The 25,505-nt window shown below is 36.0% G+C and overlaps 1 protein-coding gene across 2 annotated transcripts in view; it reads right to left on the reverse strand.

Moving 5' to 3' along the window:
* LOC130215560 (phosphatidylinositol 4-phosphate 5-kinase type-1 gamma-like) overlaps positions 1–25,505 on the reverse strand; it is a 50,219-nt gene that overhangs the window by 23,552 nt on the left and 1,162 nt on the right. For both annotated transcript variants that reach the window (XM_056447392.1, XM_056447393.1), the window contains exons 2-11: positions 13,801–13,832; positions 13,622–13,708; positions 11,744–11,874; positions 11,549–11,666; positions 11,314–11,466; positions 4,898–5,197; positions 3,271–3,476; positions 1,460–1,543; positions 1,290–1,338; positions 464–548 (exon numbers count right to left, since the gene is read on the reverse strand). In XM_056447392.1, the coding sequence (XP_056303367.1) occupies positions 464–548; positions 1,290–1,338; positions 1,460–1,543; positions 3,271–3,476; positions 4,898–5,197; positions 11,314–11,466; positions 11,549–11,666; positions 11,744–11,874; positions 13,622–13,708; positions 13,801–13,832 (1,245 nt within the window). The remainder of the gene's footprint in view (positions 1–463; positions 549–1,289; positions 1,339–1,459; positions 1,544–3,270; positions 3,477–4,897; positions 5,198–11,313; positions 11,467–11,548; positions 11,667–11,743; positions 11,875–13,621; positions 13,709–13,800; positions 13,833–25,505) is intronic.

The raw sequence follows: 25,505 nt of genomic DNA on the forward strand, positions 1-25,505 counted from the left end.
TATGCGCATCTTTGCGTTTCCATCAACCATATTTTATGCGCATATCAAAAATGCGTGTAAAAACAACTTTTTTTCTGTATTGTTTACACCATAGTTCTCAAACTGGATTCCTGGAGGGCCACAGCTCTGCACAGTTTTGTTCCAACCCTATTCAAACACACCAGATCCAACTAATTAAGGCGTTCAAGACTACTAAAGACTATTAAGCAGTTATGAATTGGAGGTGGTTGACGCTAAACTATGCAAAGCTGCGGCACTCCAGGAATTGAGTTTAAGACCATTGGTTTAGATATTCAATTGTGTCATGTGACCATAGTGTTCAAAAGAACTCTAATAAGGCTTTTTTTATTTACTTTTCAAGTGTCTTGGACTTATGATTTTAATTCTTTCCTATTACTTCATTACTAATGTTGCATGTAGAATGTTCAAATGATTGTGATTTGGTGAAACAAATATAACTCACAGGAAGTCTTTCTGAACACAGTAGAGCTCATGAACCTGAGGAAGCGGTCGGCATAGAAAGACGGTCTGTGAACAGACACCGTGTCCTGAAGAGAAAATAAACAGACACAAAGTGAATCATTTCAATCAATCGGAAAATTAAAGCACATATTTCAGTCAACATCTTTTAAAATTATCACAATTTCTTCGATAATTACTGCCCGCGTTTCTTTGATAGATCTTTACTTGCACTGAACAGACATTACAATGTCTAGCCAATATAAAGCCAATATAAACTTAGCTGAACAGCTAAAACAGATAACACTTTCACTCTCAAGGCAGTTTGAGTCAAGTAATAGATTTCTGTCAGTTCCAGCTGACGCGATTGAGATATTCCAGCTCCAGCTCTATAAATAACTTAATTAGCATGTAAATGAATCCCAGTCCGTTCTCAGTATGGTGTAGTCTGATGCGTCACAGGCTGGATTGGAGAAATCTCTGCTTTATTCACAGCTGAGCCGAGAACAAAACAAGTGTGTGTGTGTTTCATATCCAGCAATAGCCCAATTAGCACATCCTCAGAGACAAACAGACCAAAATTAGTGCGCATTTTAACAAGCATTTCCTCCAAAACCCCATAATTCTCACTAAACTCCATTCATGCTAACAAACCGCAGCAGATCCTGCTTTATTAATATGAAAATAAAGGACTTTATTATGAAGGTCAGAAACCACAGAGTCTCAAAACACAGCTGGACTTTAGCTATGTTTTTCATTCAAAGTGAGGAGAGCTGGAACGTCTCACTATTTAGTTAATTTTTTTGACAAAAATTTGGCAAGATTCTCACCCCATCGTGGACCAGAGCTTTCCATGTGTGCTCCAGCTTCTTTATTAACCTAGACAGAAATGCAAATAAAAGTCAGTCCATGGTGGTTGAAGTCATTGTGGCAGCAGTGAATCACATTCTTCTTGATGTAAATGGTAAGTGACACAGGTCGGAGAGTTTGACGCAAACACCTGTATGACTGCAAGATGTCGATTATTCCGATGTAGAGTAACAGACGCTCTCCTCTTCCATTGACTGCAGGAATGCCACCCATCCTGAGTCACAAAAACACACACCACCATCAACATTTTTACACAACTTTAAAAAGAGAAAGAAAAAGTAAAGCCCTACTAAATACTAACATGAAACTTGTAGTTTTTTAGGTGACAAAGCAGCAAGTCATTAAATGATTTGGTTTGACAAATTGCTTTAAAGAAATCTGGCACATAAAAGAATTGAACATGATAAAGTATAAAACACACACACAAAACACAATCTATTTGTTGGCAATCAATTTAGTTTCATATTGTGACACATTTTCCTGATGAAACAGGATTTTTATTGCCATCTGTTGCTTTGTGTTGGAGAAAAAGTGGTAAAATTGACCCACTCAAAAAACCCACATTTTTGAGACTGCCCTAAGATTCAAGACTTTGGGAAAAATGTTACAAAAAAAAAATAATAATACCCCTTGGTCCAGTTGTGTGCTTAATGGGAGCACTGTCCAAAGAAATAGTTAATGAAGAAAAAAGATTTGTACTAAGGATATTATTACTGGTTCCCCCCAAAAAGATAACAGTACATTGAATGGAAGAAGGTCCTCCAAAGGTGGCTCAGTGGATTCAGAGATTTAACAAGGTCTATGTAATAATAAAAAAAAAGACCGCATGTCTACAAATGAAGACTGATATTTTTCCGAAAAGCTGGAAAAGTATTACAACATATTTAGATATGTATATTTAGAGGTTACTTAACCTATCACCAATGTAATCTGCTATAACTACAATGTAACTTGATGTACAAATGTATCCCCTGAAAAGTAATTATGATGGCAGTACCTTTTAAATATTTATTTATTTTGTATTATTTTCCTTATTTTTTTAATATAATATTTTTTTATCTATTCCCTAATATCTAATGGGTTAAATTGTTGGGGAAGGGGTTGTTCTAGAAAAAAAAAGAAAGAAAAATCTTAAATAAAAAGGTTTAAAAAAAGAAAGAGGATTTTTAACTGACAGGACAGTTAAATTTTAACATCTTTTGTTTTTATAAACCCTGCAAACTCAAATTCAGACTTTCCAGAAAATTTTTTAATAATAATTATAATAATAAAAATAAGAAGACGAAGAATAAAATTTTAAGCAAAATAGAAATAGAAATGTTTAGTCTGAAAACGCTTTAGCAATATTTAGTGAAATATGAAATCTGAAAATGAAAATGAGCCACAATATAATTGAATTTATGGGGATTAGCATAGATGTAGTTTATGTTACTTTAGATAAAATCATTTTCTAAACAATTAAATATATATAAACACTTTTTTCAACGCCTGCATAAATGCATCACATACAGTGGGTACGGAAAGCATTCAGACCCCCCCTAAATTTTTCACTCTTATCATCCAACCTGACAGAACTGGAGAGGATCTGCAAGGAGGAACGGCAGAGGATCCCCAAATCCTTGTGGCATCTTTCCTTGTAGACTCCTGGCTGTATTAGATCAAAAGGGTGATTCTACTAAATACTTAGCAAAGGGTCTGAATACTTAGGACCATGTGATATTTCAGTTTTTCTTTTTGTCAACAATTCTGTGTTTTTCTGTCAATATGGGGTGCTTTGAGAACATTAATGAGGGAAAAAATGAACCTAAATGATTTTAGCAAATGGCTGCAATATAACAAAGTGAAAAATTGAAGGGGGTCTGAATACCTTCCGTATCCACTGTATATACATATTTAAATATCATTTATAAATCTCAAACATGGAGTAAACTGGTCACTCACGTGTCCTCTGTGTCAATGCCCTCTCCACAGGCTGACGCTCCCTGTATGGACTCCATGGCAGTGGTGTAAAGCGCTTTCTGTGCCAGCGGCCTCTTTTCATCACTGTTGCCCTGAGATCCCTCCATCTGCTGCTCTTTTGCTGCCTGATCGATGTTGTGAACGCCAAGCAGCAAACTGTAATCCATAATCTTAAAGCTTTCCAAGACCTACACACCAAAAACATCTCAATATCAGCTCCGAATTGACTACTGATCAAAGTTTGAAATCGGTTTAATTTTTCATGTTTTAAAAAGAGCCTGTTCTGCTCGATAAAGGTGCATTTATTTGATCAAATACAACATTTATTTATGACCAAAACTATTTTTTTAAACAAAATGCATTTATGATCTAGTAAGAAACAATATAGATTCAATCATTATAAGATTTGCTGGTTTATTATGATCAGTTATTAGTAATATTGATTCTTATTAACGTTGAAAACTTGTTCCCTGCTTCATAGTTTTGTGGAAACTGGGATGCACATTACTTTTAAAAACTACTTGACAAACAAAAATCAAAATAACAGCATTTGTTTGAAACAAAATATTATCTGTTTTTAACATTAAATAGTCTTTGATTTGATTTGAGCAGTTTATTGTGTCCTTGATAAATAAAAATAAGTATATTTTATGGCACTTTTGAATGCTACTGTGTCACAGTTTCCATATCACTGTGAAGTCACACAGCAGTTTTCTACACCATTAATAATAATAATAATAATAATAATAATAACGTCGGCCGCTAGCTCTCTGCAACTCCCACATGGTCACCCACTGAAGCAAAGCAGGGCTGCGCCTGGTCAGCACCTGGATGTGAGACCACATGGGAAAGCTAGGTTGCTGTCGGAAATGGTGTTAGTGAGGGCAGCAGGGGGCAACCTGGGGTCTGTGTGGGTTCTAACGCTCCAATATAGTGAAGGGGACTCTTTACTGCTTAGTGAGTGCTGTCTTTTGGATGAGACGTTAAACCGGGGTCCTGACTCTCTGTGGTCATTAAAAATGCCAGGATGTTCTTTGAAAACAAGTAGGGGTTTAACCCCGGCATCCTGGCCAAATTTGTCCACTGGCCTCTGTCTATCATGACCTCCTAACCCTCCCCATATCATAATTGGCTTCATCACCCTGTCTCTTCTCCACCAATTATCTGGTGTGGGGTGTGTGGTCTGGTGCAATATGGCTGCCGTAGTGTCATCCAGGTGGATGCTGCACACTGGTGGTGGATGAGTAGATCCCCCCATTGTGTAAAGCGTAGAGTCTCTAAAAACGAGCTATATAAATGTAAGGAATTAATAAATATTTATTGAGCAGCAGATCATAATATTATAATGATTTCCAAAGAATCATTCGACACCTGAAGACGGAGGTTATGATTGTGAAAGTGTAGCTTTAAATCAGGAATAAACACAATTTTAAACTACATTAAATAGGGAAGCATTTATTTTAAACTGTAATCATGTTTCACAATTTTACTGTATTTTTGATCAAAGTAATGTAGCTTTTTAAGCAGAACAGCTTCAAAAATATCTTAAAAATCCTACTCATTACAAACTTTTGTCCGGTTCAAATGTTTTGTCATGTCCAGAACTTACCAAACAGTCTCTCTGTAAGGTTTTGACCATGGCGTTGTATGTGTCCGTGTCCAGCATGAGTCCATCTGGTAATTCCTGCATGAAGTCGAGGTCTTTAAAAGTTGGTTTTGCTTTTTCCCGCTCTTTTTTTGAAGCCCGTCTCTTGTATGTGGACCCCTTTAAGTCGTATTTAAGGTGCATGCGCACCACCCTGGGCAAAACGTTGTTCATCACCACCATTCGAATGTTCTTGCCACCCGATTGTACGCAGTAGAGACCGAAGAACTTGGGTAATAAGGTGCGAGGATTCTGATTCAAGTTCTGAGGAGAAAAACATTTGAAAGATTAAACAATCAACAGATGTAAACAAATATGCTGTGCTACATGTTTTTATACTTGTATTTGTTATTGGTAGAGCCAGACGGAATCTGCTGACATTTTTTGCTATTTCTGCTGAGAATTTTAGTAAAAATCTGTGGATTTCTGCGGAATTATTTTGGGAGTATCATAACTAAAACTTTAATATGTGAAATAAAAAATAATATCTTTTTGAATAATAATATCTTTTATATAATGTTTAAAATGCAAATCCGATTAGATTCACTTTATTTGGTAAACATACAAGTCTCTCATATAATATATTTATCAAAAGATAGATTAGTCAATAATATTACTGTACTTAATTTAAAAACTGAATAAATATAGATTTACACACATTTACTCAAGTAAATAAACAGAATTAATGATGGGCTAAAAATCTGCGGAATACTGCAGAAAATCGGCAGAAAATCTGCGGAATTCTGCGCGCGCAGATTCTGTGTGGGCCTAGTTATTGGTTTTCGAATAAGGATGTAACGATTTACCTGACCCATGACGCAATTTCGTCACAAAATTATTTGAAACTAATTTAAGGTGAAGACCCCTTTCATTTTTTTCTTAAATGCTGCACATTTTTTACAAAATAAAATATTTTCTGCCATAACTAAATTGCTATTTTAAAACAGAATAATACAAACAAAAAGAGAGGTCTGACTTTGCTTAGACAAAAGCCTCGTCACTTAACAGAAATAATTTACAGTATAGAATTTAAAGTCATGGTGCAGAGAAAAAAGAATTAATATTGTGTATGAATCCCATGAGCTTGGAGGACTGCATCCATACATCTCTGCAATGACTCAATTAAATTCTTAATAAAGTCATCTGGAATGGCAAAGAAAGTGTTCTTGCAGGACTCCCAGAATTCATCAAGATTTTTTCGATTCAACTTTAATGCCTCCTCCTTAATCTTACCCCAGATATGCTCAATAATGTTCATATCTAGTGATTGGGCAGGCCAATCCTAGAGAACCTTGACCTTCTTATCTTTCAGACACTTTGATGTGGAGGTTGAAGTATTTGATAATGGACTGAATAGAGGAAATGAATCCAAAAAAATGTCCATGTCAAAAAAGGTGGAGCCTCAGAGCCACATCCACATATTACATCATCATCATCAAAGACCAATGGTATTTCATAGTGTTTTAAATTCTTGAAATAAACTTCAAGCAATCATTGTTTTGGCCTTATTTTGTTCTGAATGATGTTAAACTAGTTTATTATTATTTTTGCGGATGGGTTGGTCTCTTTATTCACATGATATTGAAATTATGTGCGCTACAATATGTGAAAATATTACTTCAATAATCAAGACAATAAACTCTTGACATAAAAAAAATAATTAACAACACTTTTTAAATCAATTTTTTAACTAACTTGAAGTTGCATGGGTCAACATTGTATCTTTAAGAGAAAAAGAAAAAGTGACATTTTAAAAAAGAAACTAATTCTAGTGACATTCTCTATAATTACCAGTTATTATAAGCATTAAAGCATAATTACATTTATAGTTCTCTTTGTTTTACAGCATTCAATTTAGCTGGAAAGGAGCAACATCAACATTAATCAAAACATCTCATTTTATACCCGATGGCGGAAAATAAATCAGATGGACTCAGGATAACAATGAATGTTTTCTGAGGAACTATTCCTTTAAATTGCATCAGTATTAAACACATCCACTTGAATTTACAAAATCATTAACAGACCTGTTTCTATATGACATGCAAACCCCCATTTTTTGAGTAACTACTTCTAAATGTTAATTAATAGTTTAATAAAACAAGTTATGCAATTGATTCCGCACTTAAAACCCACCATTTCAACCAAAGGAAAAAAGCTTTCATAAGTCAGTCAATTCGGTTTGCCAGCAAATCTTCCAGAACGTAGTAAATCCTGACCCCAATTAGCTTAAAGTTTATATCCTCTTAAAAAGCACCACACAAAAAAGGAAAAGCAATGAAGCAAACGTCCAACCTAAAGAAGCTTAGCGTCCATCACATTCCCAAAGGTGACCTGTTCAACAAGGTACGACCAAAAAGGAGAAACAGAAAAAAGACAGTACCAAACAGAGTAAAAGACAGATTTCTGTATGTGAATGGACCAATGTCAGTATTACTGCTGAACAATGACTGATCCGTCACCATTCATGGGCTCATTAGCTTCAGATGAATAGATGGAACAAACCAAACCAGCTGACACTGAGAAGCTATTTAGGCATCCTCTACTGAAAAAAAAACCCTCATGTTCTCCTGGAAACTATGGTCCAATGAAGACGGAGCGGTGGAATGAGCACGGTTTCAAATGCTAAGTGTGTCGTTTATTTGTGTTATTCAGGAAAATAGCAGACATATCGCCTCAGGGGAGAAATTGGTTTAAAATAGCTTCTTGGCTAGTCAGGTACTATTATTGTTTAACCAGGCAGCGAGCAAAATAACTTACAAATGTTTAGCAAAAAGTAAAAATAGCAAGTAGTTTAGCCAAGAATTAAGAGATCAAAAATATTTCAGTGCTACGACCTGCAATGTTTTTAAAAAGTTATTAAAAATACATTTTGCAAAACATTGCTGATTAATAAATAATCAGTCAATAACCAATATGGTACCGATATACTGTTCCTCAAGAAAATAACACAACATGTGCAAGGCATGGCCTCAAACATTAAAGTAATACATCGTCTTCATTGGTCCAAACAAAAACCTAGTAAGATATTTCTAGAAGTGGACCCTGCATGTGATCACTGGCTCATTTACTTTGGAGCTGCCCAAAATTATCGTCTTACTGGGAAAATATCTTTCTAACTTTTTCAACAGTTTGTCAAAAGCCAATAGATCCAGATCCCCTTATTCAGTTCTAGGCATGACTGATTTTGAGATAGCTAAAAACGGTACTGAACAAAATATAGTTCCATATGTCAGTCTTTTGTCACAAAGGTTAATATTATTAAACTGGAAACAAAAAGCAGCTCCTACATTTATACATCTAATGAGGGATGTAATGAAACATTTGAAACTGAATAAAATCAGATTCTCCCTAAAAAATAAGTTAATCTGGCAACCTTTCATAGATTATTTTAAACATAAATTTGACAGGAAATATTAAAATTGAAGAGCAATAGACTAATTTAGATTAAAACTGAAGGTTAGTATTGTTTTAACTTCTAATCGAATTGTTTACAAATTCTTTGTATTTTATTATTACTATTTAGTTTTTTAATTTGGGGTGTTGCGGTGGCGCAGTGGTTAGCGATGTCGCCTCACAGCAAGAAGGTCGCTGGTTTGAGCCACAGCTGGGTCAGTTGACATTTCTGTGTGGAGTTTGCGCGTTCCTACTGTGTTTGCATGGGTTTCCCCCACAAGTCTAAAGACATGTGGTATACAGTAGGTGAATTGGGTAAGCTAAATTGTCCGTAGTAAGTAATGTGTATTTATATAGCGCATTTATTGTGTTTGGCCATACACCCAAAGCGCTTCACAATCATGAGGGGTGGCCTCTCCACACCACCACCAGTGTGCAGCATCCACTTGGATGATGCGATGGCAGCCACAGGACAACGGCGCCAGTACGCTCACCACACACCATCTATTGGTGGAATGGAGAAATAGTGATAGAGCCATACCGTGGATGGGGATGATTGGGAGGCCATGAAGTTAAGGGCCGATTGAGGGAATTTGGCCAGGACACCGGGGTTACACCCCTACTCCCCCTATATGTGTGTGTGTGAGTGGGAGTGTATGGGTGTTTAACAGTGATGGGTTGCTGCTGGAAGGGCATCCGCTGCATAGAATATATGCTGGATAAGTTGGCGGTTTATTTCACTGTGGCAACCCCTGATTATTAAAGGGCCTTAGCGGAAAAAAAACGAAAGAATGATTTTTTAATTTTATTTTTGATTTATTGTATTTATCTATTATTATTTTACTTCCATGAGAACTGTTTGTATATTGTATCTTGTATTGTCAATTGTTGTGTATGTGTTTGTTGGACCAAATTTGCTCATCATTGCGTTTGAGTGTTTAAAAAACAATAAAGAAAGTTCTAAAATAAATAAATCACAACATAACAAAAAGAACATAATTCTGTAAATACTGAAAGTATTGTGTTCAGAAAATGAAAATAGTAGAGATCTGAATCAAAGATTTAAATACTAATTCGCATGGCCGGTATTTGGCCATAAATATTAGTGCAGTCATGTTGGTTCAAAGATAAGTATATCAGTAATTTTTTTTTTCCACTAAACTAGGGCGGCACGGTGGCACAGCGAGTAGCACTGTCGCCTCACAGCAAGAAGGTTGCTGGTTTAAGCCTGGCATTTCTGTGTGAAGTTTGCGTGTTCCCTCTGTTTTTGCATGGGTTTCCTCTGGTTGCTCCAGTGTCCCCCACAGTCTGAAGACATATGATATAGGTGAATTGGGTAAGCTAAATTGTCCACAGTGTATTTGTGTGAGTGAGAGTGTATGGACGTTTCCCAGTAATGGGTTGCAGCTGGAAGGGCATCTGCTGTGTAGAACATAAGCTGGATAAGTTGGCGGTTTATTTCGCTGTGGGGACCCCTGATTAATCAAGGGACTAAGCCAAAAAGAAAATGAATGAATGAGTTATTTATTTATAAATTTTTTAAATATTTGATTTATTGTATTTATCTATTATTATTTTACTTCCATGAGTACTGTTTTAATATTGTCTCTTGTATTGTCATTTGTTGTGTAAATGTTTGTTGGACCAAATTTGCTCATCATTGTGTTCAAAAAACAATAAAGAAAATTATTTTAAAAAATAGCAACATAACAAAAAACATTATAATTCTGTAAATACTAAAATTATTAAGGCTCAAAAACCGAAAATAGTAAATGTCTGAATATAAGATTCAAAAACACTTTTGAACGGCCAATATTTGGCCATAAATATTAACTTACTATTATGTTGGTTCAAAAAGAAGTATATCAGTAACTTTTTCTTGGCCTCATATTGCTTGATAACACTGAACTACTACATAATTAAACATTTAATAATCTGTTAAAGAATAAAACAGTAACAATGCTAAAAAATGTTGTTGGTTAAATGTAAATATCGTTGAATAAACTGATATGGTGCTGGAAAATAAAACAATAAAAAGTAAGAAAAGATGTTGCCAGATAATTTCTTATTCATTCTAAAATTAGTAAATAACAAATATAGTTCTGGCATGCTTATTTACCAATAGAGAGAGTATAGCTTCATCCGATATATTATACCGATATATTGTTCCTCAAAAAAGAACAACATAACATAAACAACATAACTCTGTAAATACTGAAATTATTGAGGCTTTAATAATCTGTTTAGGAGTAAAACACTAACAATGAGAAAAAGCGGTTGCTGTTTAATTGCAAGTATCGGTAAGTAAACCGATATGGTGCTGAAAAATAAAACAACAAAAATTAAGAAAATATGTTGCCAGATACGTTCTCATTCATTCTAAAATTGGTAAATAACAAATATAGTACTGCATGCTTATTTTCCAAAAGAGCGAGAGTGAGTCAGCTTCATCTGATTTATTATATCATATCATAAAAAACAACATAACTCTGTAAATGCTGAAATTATTGAGGCTCAAAAACTAAATACAGTAAAGGTATATATCACATCGATATATTATTCCTCAAGAAATAACAACAAAACAAAAACAACATAACTCTGGAAAAAATGCTTGCAGATGCATTCTCATTAATTGTAATATTGGTAAATAACCAATATGGTATTGATATACTGTAAAAATGTAATGACAAAAAGTCAAAACAAAAATAAGTAAATTAGGTTTCAACAATTTTTTTTTAAGTTACACAGAGTTTAACTTAATATTTTAAGTCAGTTTGACAGATGAAAGTAGTTGAGATGACTAAAAAAAGTTCATTTGATTCAACTAATAAATTTAAGGTTGTCTGTCTGTTTTGTATAATATATATATATATATATATATATATATATATATAAAACCACCTCACTGTCTATATAATGGCATCAGACACTGAAAACTTTTCATTGGCTATTGGCTCACAACTTAAAGAACACCAGCAACTCACCATATAATATCCAGGAAGAAGCTTCTGCAAAAACTCGGCCTCCTTGTGCATGACTGTCTTAATGATAAACTCATCATCCTTTGTGAGATAAAAGACTGAACCGCTGGCTCCGGGATTGGACAGTTCAATCAGCGGCTCGTTACACAGCGAATACTGAAAGTGAACGCAAACAATAGCACACATAAACATATGCTGATTCATAAACTTATAATAAAACCCAGCTTATGTTTATCACCAAATAGTCGTCGGGCCGTATGCCGAAGAGCTCTCTGAAGTAACGGAAGGCCACGGGAGCGTAGGTTTTGAAGCGGAAGTCTGGGAAATGATGTGCTGGCGTCAGGTTGCTCCCTTCACTGTGATAAACAGAGGCAAGAACATTTATTGCCTGTGAAATTCCACATCTACCTTCAACTTTGGAGAGGCGGGTGACCTGGGGAAGAAGATGCTCTCCACCACGTAGAAATCCTGCATCAGGACGTCCCGCTCTGGCTTGGAACTCAGGTTACCGACCGTGTAGCCAATTCCCAGCTGAATGGCCCCCTTCAGCGCTGAAGATGTGGTCTAAGGAGAAAATATGGATGACCTTAGTTGCATTTTCAGACACATTAAATGTAAAACTAGAAATTTTACATTGATGTCATCGCTCTGGAACATGTTTGTGCTGAACTAGGTTATTAGCAATGTTAAATACCGTCCGGTGTGGAAAACGTATTTGAATATAACTATTTTTATGTATTTCAGCTGCTGTCTGGCCTTTTACTCCCTTTCTACACCTTCCTTTCTTCTTGTTTTCAATTTTTTCCCTGCATCATTACATTTTATTACATATAACTGTATTTGTAAACTAATTAGATTTGTTTTCTTTGCATATATAGATTTGTTTTGTTGTTACCAACATCTGGGGAAAATTTCGAGACAACTGGACCTTTAGAAATATGTTTTCTGGGAAAAAGTAATACATAATTTCTTTTATAGACAATTCTATAGAATACAAAAAAACATGTTTTATAGAATTATCTGTTGTGTGTTGTCTTAAACCCGACTCATGGCCGAGAACTAGGTTTATTAAGTCTGTCTTTCCTGACTCATCATCCCTCTTTTTAGCTTCATGCAAAAAAATCTATCAGGAGGCATGCTTAGTCTAAATAAGATCACCATCCTTTTACTTAAACTTTGTTTTTTCAACTTGCAAAACTCACTATGTGCCGACACCTCCGCATAAAAGGCTATTACGCCGGCTTCACAACGCATGAGTGGCGCGGCTATATTTTCAGCGTCCACATTCACAAACGGGACTTACACCGGGAGCAGAGCAGCATGTCGACGTCAAGCAGGAGAGGTGTGTGCACCGGGCGCACGGGTATGTTTTTTTCTACGCACATGCTCAGTTTACTTTTTGATTAAACTACATTGCTTTCATTAGCGTTGGTTCGGTACTGGGGCACATGCCCTGAAACCAATATGGGATGGCCCATGTGGAACCCACCTGGGGTAGCCCTTGTGGGACCCATCTGGGATGGCCCATGTGGAACCCACCTGGGATTGCTACAGTGTACCCATCTTCTTATGGCTACTTCCAGCAAGATAACAGGCCAATATGGACCAAAATCTCTGAAGAATATTATCAGTACTGTAACTTGTTGAATTTATGCCATGAAGGATTAAGGCAGTACTGAAGGCAAATGGCGTCCAACCTGGTACTAGTAAGGTGTACCTAATAAAGGAATATATATATATATATATATATATATATATATATATATATATATATATATATATATATATATATATATATATATATATATATATATATATATATTGAATGCCCATGTGGGACTCAATACTTGGTAGAACCAGTTAGGCCCCACATCTAATATTTGCCCACGTGGGACCCACCTGGGATGGCCAGTATTATTATTTATGATAATACTTTACATTTAAGTACAGCAGTTTTCTTTTAACTTTTTAAGAACAGTGCCATTTTTAATTGACTTTTAAAATCACATTTTAATTTAAACGTTGACGTTTTATTTATCTTTTACCTGTAAGTATGTTATTGTTTAAACTATTTATTATGTTTAAAGTGGCTGACAATAATAAATATTCATAATAATAAGAATTAATCTGCCACTTTGTGAACTGTGCAGAGCTGTAGCCGCTTAATTAGGCCTACTATGTTCTTCAATACCAGTCATTATGGTGGTACTAGGAGAGACCATTTTTTTTTGGTGGTACTTGGTGAAAAAAGTATGAGAAACACTGTTTTAGGTAAAAAAAAAATAAATCCATTATTGTAGATGTAAAGCACCTTCTTATACGTGGTCTCTCCAGAAGCGTCCACTCCTCTGTGTCCGATCTTCTTCCCATGAGACGGCAGGCCTGACGATGAAGGCATCTTAAATAAATAACAAAAACACAAAACACCATCAATCCCAGCATAAACACGCTTATCTGCAGTCTAAAAGTAGAAGCTGTACAGAAACACACCTCTGTGATGTAAGCCTTTTTCGATATGGAATCTAGAAAAGAAAAAGACCAGTGATCAGCAAGATATTGACAACACAATCTGAATAAATATCTCTATTTTATCAGCTGCAAAAAGAAAATGCAGACAGTCATGATTGTGGTTCAAAACTTTGGTATACATTTGTTTGACATTAACATCCAGACTTCAACAGGTCGCCAACAGCATCGCCCGACTTTATTATTCAGCCTTCATTTATATTCCATCACAAACCCCGGAGCATCAGCAGCAGCTGTCAACAGCGACCGGGGTGTTTGTTGACAGAGAGACGGCTTGATAAAAATACATCATGTGAAGACGACGGCTGGGTTCCACACCCCAGATTCATCTGCTTTTCCGTGGCATCCCAATCAAGGTCAACAAGCTTCCTCGGAGTTTGCGTTTGTATGTGGCATCAACAGACACATGCTGCTCTAAATAGGGCATTTGGATGCCAGACAGAGCTCATGGCTGTGCAGTGAAAAAGCAATGGAGATGGAGATGAAATAAAAAAAGAGAGGCTAAAACAGCTTTAAGGATAGGTCAACCAAACATTTAATAAAGGGATAGATCACACAAAATGTCAAATTTGCTGATTTACTCAACCCTAGGTCATTTAGAGTCCATATGAAATCAAAATGTATTATATTAGCTAGCAAACATTGGCATTCTTTAGGTGAACAATTAATCCATGCGAGTAAATACATTGACAAAAAGGTTTGTTGTGGTAACCTAGCAGGCATACAACATTATTAAATGTTAATATTAGATTAGATTTAGATCATGACGTCAGATGACCAAAATTTAATGCCTAGCCAGCGTCTAAGGACAACATTATTTTGACGTCCAATAACGATATCAAATAACATTGATATTTGGTTAATTTTAGGTTGTGTTGGAAAGTGACCAAAATCCAACATCACACAATGTCAAGGTGTAACATGATTAGACACTGATATTTGGTTGATTTAAGGTTGGATATTGACGTTGGCCTGACGCTGGCTTCTGATGTTAACCCGAATTTATTTCCAAACATAATCCAACATCCCCGGTACGTCCAACTGTACTTTGGAGTACAACGTCAATATGACGTCATGTTGACGTCCTGTGCCTGCAGGGAATATTCAAACAAAGTCTGACAATTTGCTTTTGTTTTTGGAGTATGTATCAAGATTTTAGGGTCACCTGATACCTAAACTTAAAGCTGATTATTTGCTAGTCTAAGCAGTTTTAACAGAAAAGGCTAATAACAAACGTGAAGCAGCAAGCTAGTGTGGAGCTAGAGTGTTCTACAACATGTTTTGGGGAAATTGGCTGTTGTAGAATGAATTGAATGCTCCAAGCAAAATCAATTTTTCATTTTCACCTCTGAATTACCACATACACACAAGCGAGCCTCATGACCAATTTAGTTCCTGATATTTCTGGATCTGGCTGTCTGCGTGGTATCCTGTTGTGAAGGACAGTTTTGGGCAGCAATGTGGTTTTCCTTAAAAAAGTTTTTTATTTATAGTTTGTAGTTGGATTGGCCTCAGCTCAAGCTGGAATGTTAACATTTTGTAGGATTTCTCAGCTAGGCAAGACTATAAGACCTTACACAGGCTTATTAGGAATATATGCCCAGGACTACATTTTTGAGAACTGAGAAATATGGTCCCCTCAGAAAATAATGGTAAAACGAACGCTATCAAGGGGTACCTATGTATGTAAGGCTTTCCTGGCATTACTAGTTTGTTTGGTAGCTCGAGATTGTCAAAAACGTACATGGCTGCCTCTAGTGGATTTATGAAAATAAAACTGTAACCATGGTAGGTCTGGGTACATATTTCTCTGTTGTCAAAAATGAGCTTGTGTTGATTAAACGAGCACAAATCTACTTCTAATTTCTTTTTTAGATAGGTACAGAAGAAAATGTTTGTTTGAATTTAGCTGCATGCTTGCTAACTATGAGTGAGCATTAACTTCTGCTAAAAACTCAGAAAACTTACTAAAGATTTACCTTCAACAACATAACATTATGGCGACTAGGGCTGCAACAACGAATCGATTAAATCGATAAAAATCGATTACTATAAGCGTTGGCAACCAATTTCATAATTGATTCGTTGTGTCGCGCGACACGGAGACGTTTGATTAAAAAAAAAAAAACACTTTAGAACACTTTAGCTCAGCACGGAGCGAAGTGAACACGGCGTCTCTCCGTCTCTCGGACAGTGATACAGTTCAGCGCCTCAAAGACAGGGATGATGCGGAAGGGAGCAACAGCTGGGTAAATCACTACAGAATCCTACTTTTGTTCTGTTTTGAAGTGAGAACCGTAAAGTCCCTGGTGCTGGTGTTTTGTGTCTGGCGCTGAGCCAGAGAAAGATATATATATATATATATATATATATATATATATATATATATATATATATATATATATATATATATATATATATATATATATATATATATAAGATATATAATACTTAATTTATGTTTTAGACATGTAAATACACACAAGTACTTGTAAAACAATACATTTAGAGTTTGTAAAACACACAAGGAAGTCTAACAATCCATTCAAATATAATTTGCCGATGCGTTTTATTCATGTCAGATACACATAGTGAAAGTAACTATAGAGTTTAATCTACTATTTTTCCAAGTTCACCAGCCACTTACTTGCATGTATTTGGGGAGTAACTTATGAATTTGCGTGCTGAATCCTGCGTGTTCTGCTTTTTATAAATCCTGCAAGTAAACATGGCGACATCAATCTTACGTTAAAGATCACGATCATTTACATGTTTATGTGAACTGGAATATCAGGTAGTTGATGACATGATGAGCAAGCGTGTGAATATTTTGAATTAAAACAGAAAAAACTAAATAAAAGGGATACATCTGTCATACAGCGCTGCTGTGATGCGTCGCCACGGAAACATTAAGGGTAAATGTTCTAAAAAAAAAATTACTCCCGGGCCAGATAGATTTTTTTTTTTAAACTTGCCCCTGAAATTGTCAATAACAGCAGTAAAGCAGCGGTGGTAAAGTTACTTTGCATTGCAAGACTAAAGACACGTTTTTCATTCACTCGCCTTTTTGGCTCATTCATTTTTTCATCTGTTGTCATGTATAGCTGCACTGCAGAAAACTTTTCTTTCTTAGTAGCTAATTTTGTCTCATTTCCAGATCAAAATTTTAAATCAAGACTAGACAAGTAAAATGGCATGAGAAAATTAAGTGATGCTTAAAAATTCTGTTTAAGATTATATCTTATTAAGATAATTTTTCTTACCCCATTGGCAAATAATTTTCCTTGTTTTAAGCAAACAATCACTTAATTTTGAGGTGTTTTTTTTTCAGAAAACACGACATCATTTCTTATGGTGTTTCATGTGTCTAGTATGTATCTTGATTTAAAATATATTTGTATTGAAAACAGGACAAAACAATTCGTTTTTAATTTTTTTATTATTATTATTATTATTATTATTATTATTATAACCGCTCAGGGATGAGCTTTTTTGAATAAAGAGTTGGAAATGTATGCTTTTCTGGTTTTTTTTTTCCTATCTGATTCATCGATTAATCAAAAAAATAATCGCCAGATTAATCGATTATTAAAATATTCGTTAGTTGCAGCCCTAATGGAGACTAAGCCGAAAAGAAAATGAATGAATGAATTAATAAATGAACATAACAATATAATAATTAAACTATCATGGCTTTCAGTCACTTCTAAACTTATAGGAAGCCACAATGAACTTAAACAACTTTCAAAACACAGATTACAGCTCTTATCGTCTCCAGTGCTAATGAATTAGCAAAACACCTCCTGAAATTCCAGGGTTGGTGTGATCACAGCCAGCTCAAAATGAACCTGAAATGAAGAACTTGATGAACAAGTCTTCGAAGTGTCACCAACACCTCGAACTAACATTCATTATATGGACTAAATTTAACAAAGACTTAGCATACAGCTTGCTACTGTAAATGAAGAATATCACGGGGTCTCGTCACACAAGTTTACAAACTTAAAGTAAAACCATGATGGAATAGCTGCTCATATAACTGGTAAAAAAGACTGTTAAAAGCAAACCAAAGGAATTAAAACTATAAACCAACCTTTAAGGAACACAACAAAACAATTTAATTGCTGACTTCTGATAAAGGGAAAACAAAAATTGTGAACTTAATTGAAGTAACCAGCCTTTCTAACCAGCTAATAAGGAGAGTAAAGCCTTTTTTTATTGCCTTAAAAAGTTTCTTTCACTAATTAGTCTGTCCATGTGATTCCTACATTGTCATAATTAGCTCTTTTACAACTGAAAAACAAAACATTAGACATCCAACAATACTCTTGTGTGTCGGGGTGGGGGTGGACTTTCAAACATTTTACGATTTGGGGTAGGAAAGAAACCACCAACAAATAAATTGTGGCAATGCCTTAAAACATTTAAGCAACCATTTGACAACCATTTACAATTTTTCTTTGTGGAAGTGATTTGTCAACTCCATATATTATTTTGGTGTTTGCAACAAGGCACTGTGACTTTAAACGGCCAGACTTTGACAGGATGGAATCTGATTGGCTGTCAAGTGTTTTTATCATTCATCAGCTAGACAAAATCTCTCATGAAGTAATTCAAACAATATATTTCCTCTGTATCATTTTTGTGAGGACTTTAAAGTCGACTTGAAAACTAAATTTACAATGTTTATTCTGCTAGCTCACATTGTTATTCATAAAGTGGATAATTAATCCATGCAAATTAATCTGCTAAAAAATTTTTGGTTTTGGTAATCTTCAATGAGTATGTCCATTTGCTCCAGCAATTGGAGTGGCGGTCATTCTGTTGACATAAACCTGAGAGCTTCCGTATAGCAACTTTATATTAATGCGGTCCTCTCTTACCGTCAGTTTGCTATTAGATGATGCGCTAAATTCATGCAAGTTAATTCACTAAAAGAAATTGTTGGTTTTGGTATACATTAATAAAAGTCTGACCATTTGTTTCTGCATTTAGAGTGGCGGTCATTCTGTTGATGTCAATTTAAAGGCTTCGATAGCAACTTTTTATTAATACCCTCTCTTACCGTTAGTTTGCTATTAGGCAATAATGCGCTACGTTCATGCAAATTAATCTACTAATAAAAATTGTTGGTTTTGGTACACGTCAATATAAGTCTGGCCATTTCTTTCTGTGTTTAGAGTGGCAGTCGTTCTGTTGACATGAATGTGAAGGCTTCCTTAGCAACTTCATATTAATACCCTCTCTTACCGTTAGTTTGCTATTAGATAATGATGCACTTAATCCATGCAAGTTAATCCACTAAAAGAAATTGTTGGTTCTGGTACACGTCAATATAAGTCTGACCATTTGTTTCTGCATTTAGAGTGGTGGTCATTCTGTTGATGTCAATTTGAAGGCTTTAATAGCAACTTCATATTAATACGGTCCTCTCTTACCGTTAGTTTGCTATTAGGGAATAATGCGCTACATTCATGTAAATTAATCTACTAATAAAAATTGTTGGTTTTGGTACACGTCAAAATAAGTCTGACCATTTGTTTCTGTGTTTAGAGTGGCAGTCGTTCTGTTGACGTCAATCTGAAGGCTTCTTCAGCAACTTCATATTAATACCCTCTCTTACCGTTAGTTTGCTATTAGGGAATGATGTGCTAAAGAAAGTCCCACCCCCTACTCAATCCTTTTGTTTGGAAGAACATTAACATACTGAAATAAAATTCTCAGCGACTTCTGGTTTACATCAACTTTAAATCATCTTTATTGCTTTGTTGTTTTTCCTCATCTTCGTAAACAATGATTGTTTACAAAGCCTTGCAAAAAAGTGTGTCTAAGAAGGACTCTGTGTCCTCTTGCAATAGATGCCCTACTCCCGCCGAGGTGCCAATGGGATTGAGTGTCTTCCAGTACCCCGGTCTGGTCTGCAGGCCGGCCTATAAAAAGCTCCATCCTCTTCGGGGCATTAGCAAGGGGGGCAAGGAATACAGAGAGACACCATTATGCAACTCTTGCTTGTTTTCCATTTCCCACTGGAGCTTGAAAACTCCCAGCCGTCTGAGCTATTAGAATAACACAAGCTGAGGAAATAGATGGAGTGTGTAGTAGACAGACCTGCCCTGTTTTGCATAGCAATATTGGTAAGCTCAAACGCTATACACAACTTTGACTATAGCCTAGGGCTTGATTGTATATGCATCTCATGGGATGTTATTTGTTTAAATGGAAAAAAGTCATGTCCGCATTTCACAGATGGTTTAATTGTGTACATTTGCAGCCAGCACCACATCAGGATAATAAAGTGGGTGCTTGCAATGGTCCATTTGGTGGTAATAACCTCCAAATTGATTTAGAATTAATTTACTATAAAAGATCTTTTCCTTTCTAGGCCTTCATCGGTTCAGCGCTGTTTTTAACGAGCCAAGCAGTACAGCCAATACACAGAGCAGCAACACAGAGATTTATCATTGGAAAACTTATTTTTGCTCATACATAATTCTGTATGTTTATTTTTGCTTGCACACATTGTTATTCTTTAGGTGACCAATTAATCTGTGCAAATTAATCTGGAGAAAATGTTGTTTTGGTAATGTTTCATCAAAGTCTGACCATTTGCTTCTGTGTTTGGAGTGGTCGTCCTTCTATGTTGACGTTAGTTCAAGGACTAATCAAGGACTAATCTTAGCCACACCCCTCTTACTGTTAATTAGCTATTAGGGAATGATGCACTTAATATAGCTCTGCTAGCAACTCAATATTCCATTTCAGTTGGAAACTACATCAACATTCTGAAATAAAGGATTAAGCAACTTCCAGTTTACGCAGTCTTTAAATGTTTGCTGAGTGATGCCTGTTGTGTAAGCAGTATTGAGTGACACCTGTGTGTCCCCACTGGTTTCGACTCGAGTCCCACTGAGGAGCTCTGGAAGGTTAAAAGGACGAGGAATGATGGTGGAAGAAGGAGGAGGATTACGCCTTCATGTTTTTATTTATGTTTATGTTGCAGTCGTCCATGTGAGGAGAGTTTATGAGAAAACGTGTAAGATTTGTGTCATGTTTGCACATAGGCTAATCCCTAAAAACAAGGGTGGGTGGATGAGTGCATCCATGTCACTTTAGGTGTGAAAATGCAGTGTAGCTGTTGTGTATAATTTTTTTTAGTAAGTTAAATAGTTACTTTATGCAAAAGAAGACTTTCACAAAACAAGCAACAAGACTGAAAACTCTTAGGGGGCATTCAAACAGAATACCTTTTATTCATTCTAATGAGCTACTTTTCCATTTTTTTCTATGTAAACTTGAGATCGGGACACACCAAGCCGATTCAGCATGTCGAATTAGTGTTGTCTGTTGACCGAAGAGAGCACTCTGTCTGGTTATTCAACAGCAAATCAGAGCACAGATGTGACGTAACAAGAAAACAGGATTTAATTTTGCTACATCTCTCAAATATTTGATATGGATTATTAGATATGGATTATCAGACACATTTGTAGGAGCAAATCCCTCCATAGGAAGTCACAATTACAGCAATAATGGTACTGAACGCTGCATTGGTACTGGCACATCCTCCCACGCAGGTCGTTTCAGTTGGCTGGCGTCTGTGTGGTGTGTTCATGGGCAACTTTTTGGTCCAGACGGAACCAAAAACGAGCCAATTTGAGGCGCCAACACAGTTGGGTAATGTCGCCGCTAGTTGTTTGGCGTCAGCTTGTTGTGTACCGGCCAATATGCTTGATGAACTTCTATGACCCTTACACTTACGTTTTGCATCTTTTGCAGCACCTCATGTTTTTAAACCACCTTGTCATGTTTAAACTATGTAACACGGCTGTACACATGGTGCTGCTCATCAATGTCAGCTCCACAGCAGTGGACCAATCAGAAGAGCTAAGGCACGGCAAGCATTACAAGCTTCTGTTTATAGAAGCAAGTTGACATAACATCTGTTTTATTTGATGTTAACAAGGCGGGGGAGGCGTTTTAAATAACATTCCTAAATGCTGCGTTCTGTGTGAATGGGCTCTTTCAGTGTTTCCATTTTTCATTCAATGCAATCTCTTGCCAATTCGTAACTTTTTGATTTAGTGGCTAATTTGTTTTTAATATTACGATGTTACGATTTCGTATCAGTCATATATATATTTCGTATTTGTCATATATGTTAGTACGATTTACTCATCCCCCAAAAAGATGTAGATAACGAGTGGGGTTTTGTTTGAAAAAAACGAAATCGTAAGAATTTGTACGCATTATTCCATCAATACGTACAATAGTTAGGTCTCCTCATGAGATGGGGCTGATAAATTAAATAAAACAGTCAAAGAATTGGATATTCAGTGACCTACACTGTAAGAAAATGCAGTGTTCCACACAAAACATGTTGTCTCAATACAAATTAATTAATTCATTCATTTTTTTTTTGGCTTAGTCCTTTTGTTAATCAGGGGCACCAGAGCGGAATGAACCGCCAACCTTACCAGCATTTGTTTTACGCAGCGGATGACCTTCCAGCTGCCACCCATCTCTGGGAAACATCCATACACACTCATACACTACGGACAATTTAGCCTACCCAATTCATCTATAGCGCGTGTCTTTGGACTGTGGGGGAAATCGGAGCACCCAGCGGAATCCCACGCGAACGTGAGAAGAAGATGCAAACTCCGAGGCTTGAACCAGCGACCTTCTTGCTGTGAGGCGACAGCACTACCTACTGCGCCACAGCGTCGCCTACACAGATTGATAAATTTAACTTAAAGTCGATTGAATATAAAACAATTAAGTTGTCCCAAAAAAGGCCCTAGAGAATTGTGTTGTTTCAGCTCATTTTAAATTAGTTTGGCATGTATTTTCTCTATTTGGATTACCTGTGCCTTCATCTAACACTCAACTAAAGTGAGTCTTTAAAAGCATTAATAATTTGAAATGCAAATGTTAAGAAATTAGCATCTTAGTGACGCATTTACATAAACACTGCAGAGGAACTCTAGGAAAACTGTCAGTCACCAAAATGTGGTCTGACTTTAAGAACAAAACAAGGGTGGACGGTGCATCACTTCATGTGTGAAAATGACTCACGGGTCACTGCGAGACCCCATAATCACATGTCATGTGATTGCGTGCATTACAGTCAGCCTGTTATACCACACACATCTACACAGGAGACGTCTGGGAGTTGACCAATGAAAATAGGAAGATGCCGAGGCAGGAGAAGCCAGCGCCAGGGGAATTCAGGGAGTGAATCTGGAGTGTTTGGAAGCAGTTTAAACGAGTTTTAAAGAGTAGGTGATGAGACAGTATGTGACATTTACTATGAGCCAATTGCTTTAGCATTTACATCTTTGGAACAGAGTAACCACAATACAGTTTGCAAAGCTTCAACATGTACGCAAAACAACAAATCTTGCCAGCAATGACTTGAGAAATGAGAGAATGAGAAAGGTCAATCTTAAGTGCACACAGACTAAAGCACCTTGTGGAGTGGATCTCATCGAAATCTATTAAAACATGACCTTATACTATGCTGAAAACTCAAAATATCAACCTTTTTTTAACCAGAAAAAGGTCACAGGTAAATATATATTTTATAAATTTATGTAAAAAAAAACCTGGAAAACGGCTCATTAGGTTTGCTAAGGGATTCTTGCCAGTTCCATGCATGTGAACGCATTCATTAACACCACACACAGCTATGTGAATTATTAACAGCAGTAAAACACAGATAAAAAACAGCAGTTTCTTTGAGGCTCAAAACAAGACTGAATTTCAGAGATTGATATCCCAAAAAGACTTTCATTTAATAACTCCTATGGTAATGAAACAAGTGAAGTGTGAGTAAATAGTGAGTATATTTTAATCTTTGAGTAAACTGTCGCTATAAGGCCTGTGACTGTGAACATTTCAATATTGCAAATTTTAAAACATTAGGCCACAAGAATTTTTTTGTGACTTTAATAAAGATTTAATAATATACAATGAAGACTATGCAGTGCTGATTATTCAATATCTGTACCTGAATAGTGAATACCTGAAAACTTTCATTCACTTTTATCTTTACTATATTTTATTTATTTATGCTTGTAATTTATTTGTTATATATTATTTGCGATTCACTCCTCCACAACATCCCCCCAATCAATCTAAATAAACCTGTTAAATCATCTGATGAAATTGTATTCACATCGCAATATATATCACAGAAATACAAAATACCGTAATGTCCGATTTTTCTAATATCGCGCAGCCCTAATTCAAGAATACAGATATTTGTATTGTATTGCTAAATAATTTTCATGACTTTTCCAAAACTTTGTGTTTTTTTTTGTTTTTTTTTTCAAGCATGGAAAATGCCATGTCAAACTTTCATGACTTTTCCAGGTTTTCCATGACCGTATGAACCCTGGATATGAAGCGAGTTCAAAATCAAACTTATAGCAGTAAGTAGAAACTGTAAAACCTAAAATCTTACAGAAGCTACTTTGTGCCACAAAATGAAAAAGAAAATGATGATTTTTTTCTCAAAATTCTGAATTCTTTAAGCAATTGCAAGCTTAAAACTTAGAATTCTCATTATATCTCATCTTTATGACATGGCGTGTTATCCTGCTTGAAGTAGCCATCAGAAGATGGGTACACTGTGGTCATAAAGAGATGGACGTGGTCAACAACAATACTCAGGTAGGATGTGGTGTTGTTGACACGTTGCACAAGTGGTACTAATGGGCTCAAAGTATGCCAAGCAAAAATTTCACCCACACCATTACATCACCACCACCAGCCTGAACTGTTGATACAAGGCAAGATGGATCCATGCTTTCATGTTGTTGATGCCAAATTCTGACCCTACCATCCGAATGTCGCAGCAGAAATCAAGACTCATCAGACCAGGCAACGTTTTTTCAATCGTCTATAGTCTAATTTTTGTAAGCCTGTGTGAATTGTAGCCTCAGTTTCCTGTTCTTAGCTGACAGGAGTGGCACCTGGTGTGGTCTTCTGCTGCTGTAGCCCATCCATTTCAAGGTTCAATGTGTTGTCCTCTTCTGCATACCTTGGTTGTAACAAGTGCTTATTTAAGTTACAATTGCCTTTTTATCAGCTCGAACCAGTCTGGCCATTCTCCTCTGACGTCGGGCATCAACAAGGCATTTGTTCCCACAGAACTGTCACTCACTGGATATTTTCTCTTTTTCGGACCATTCTCTGTAAATCCTAGAGATGATTGTGCGTGAAAATCCCAGCATATCAACAGTTTCTGAAATACTCAGACCACCCCATCTGGCACCAACAACCATGCCACGTTCAAAGTCACTTAAATCACCTTCTTCCCCATTCTGATGCTCAGTTTAAACTGCAGCAGATCATCTTGACCATGTCTACATGCCTAAATGCATTAAGTTGCTGCCATGTGATTGGCTGATTTGAAATTTGCGTTAACGAGCAGTTGGACAGGTGTACCTAATAAAGTGAGAATTGCAAGACATCCAAATAGTTACTATTTGTGTGATAGTAGCTCTGTATAACTTAACAATTTACTGTATAAACTAAAATTAGTAAAACACAAATAAAAGAAAACAGTCTGAACTTGCAACTACAACAAGGAAAATTGCAAAAACAAATGCACATATATATATACACACACAATTAATATAATATATATATATATATATATATAT

Source organism: Danio aesculapii, chromosome 22 (genome assembly GCF_903798145.1).
Source record: "Danio aesculapii chromosome 22, fDanAes4.1, whole genome shotgun sequence".
Lineage (NCBI taxonomy): Eukaryota > Metazoa > Chordata > Actinopteri > Cypriniformes > Danionidae > Danio > Danio aesculapii.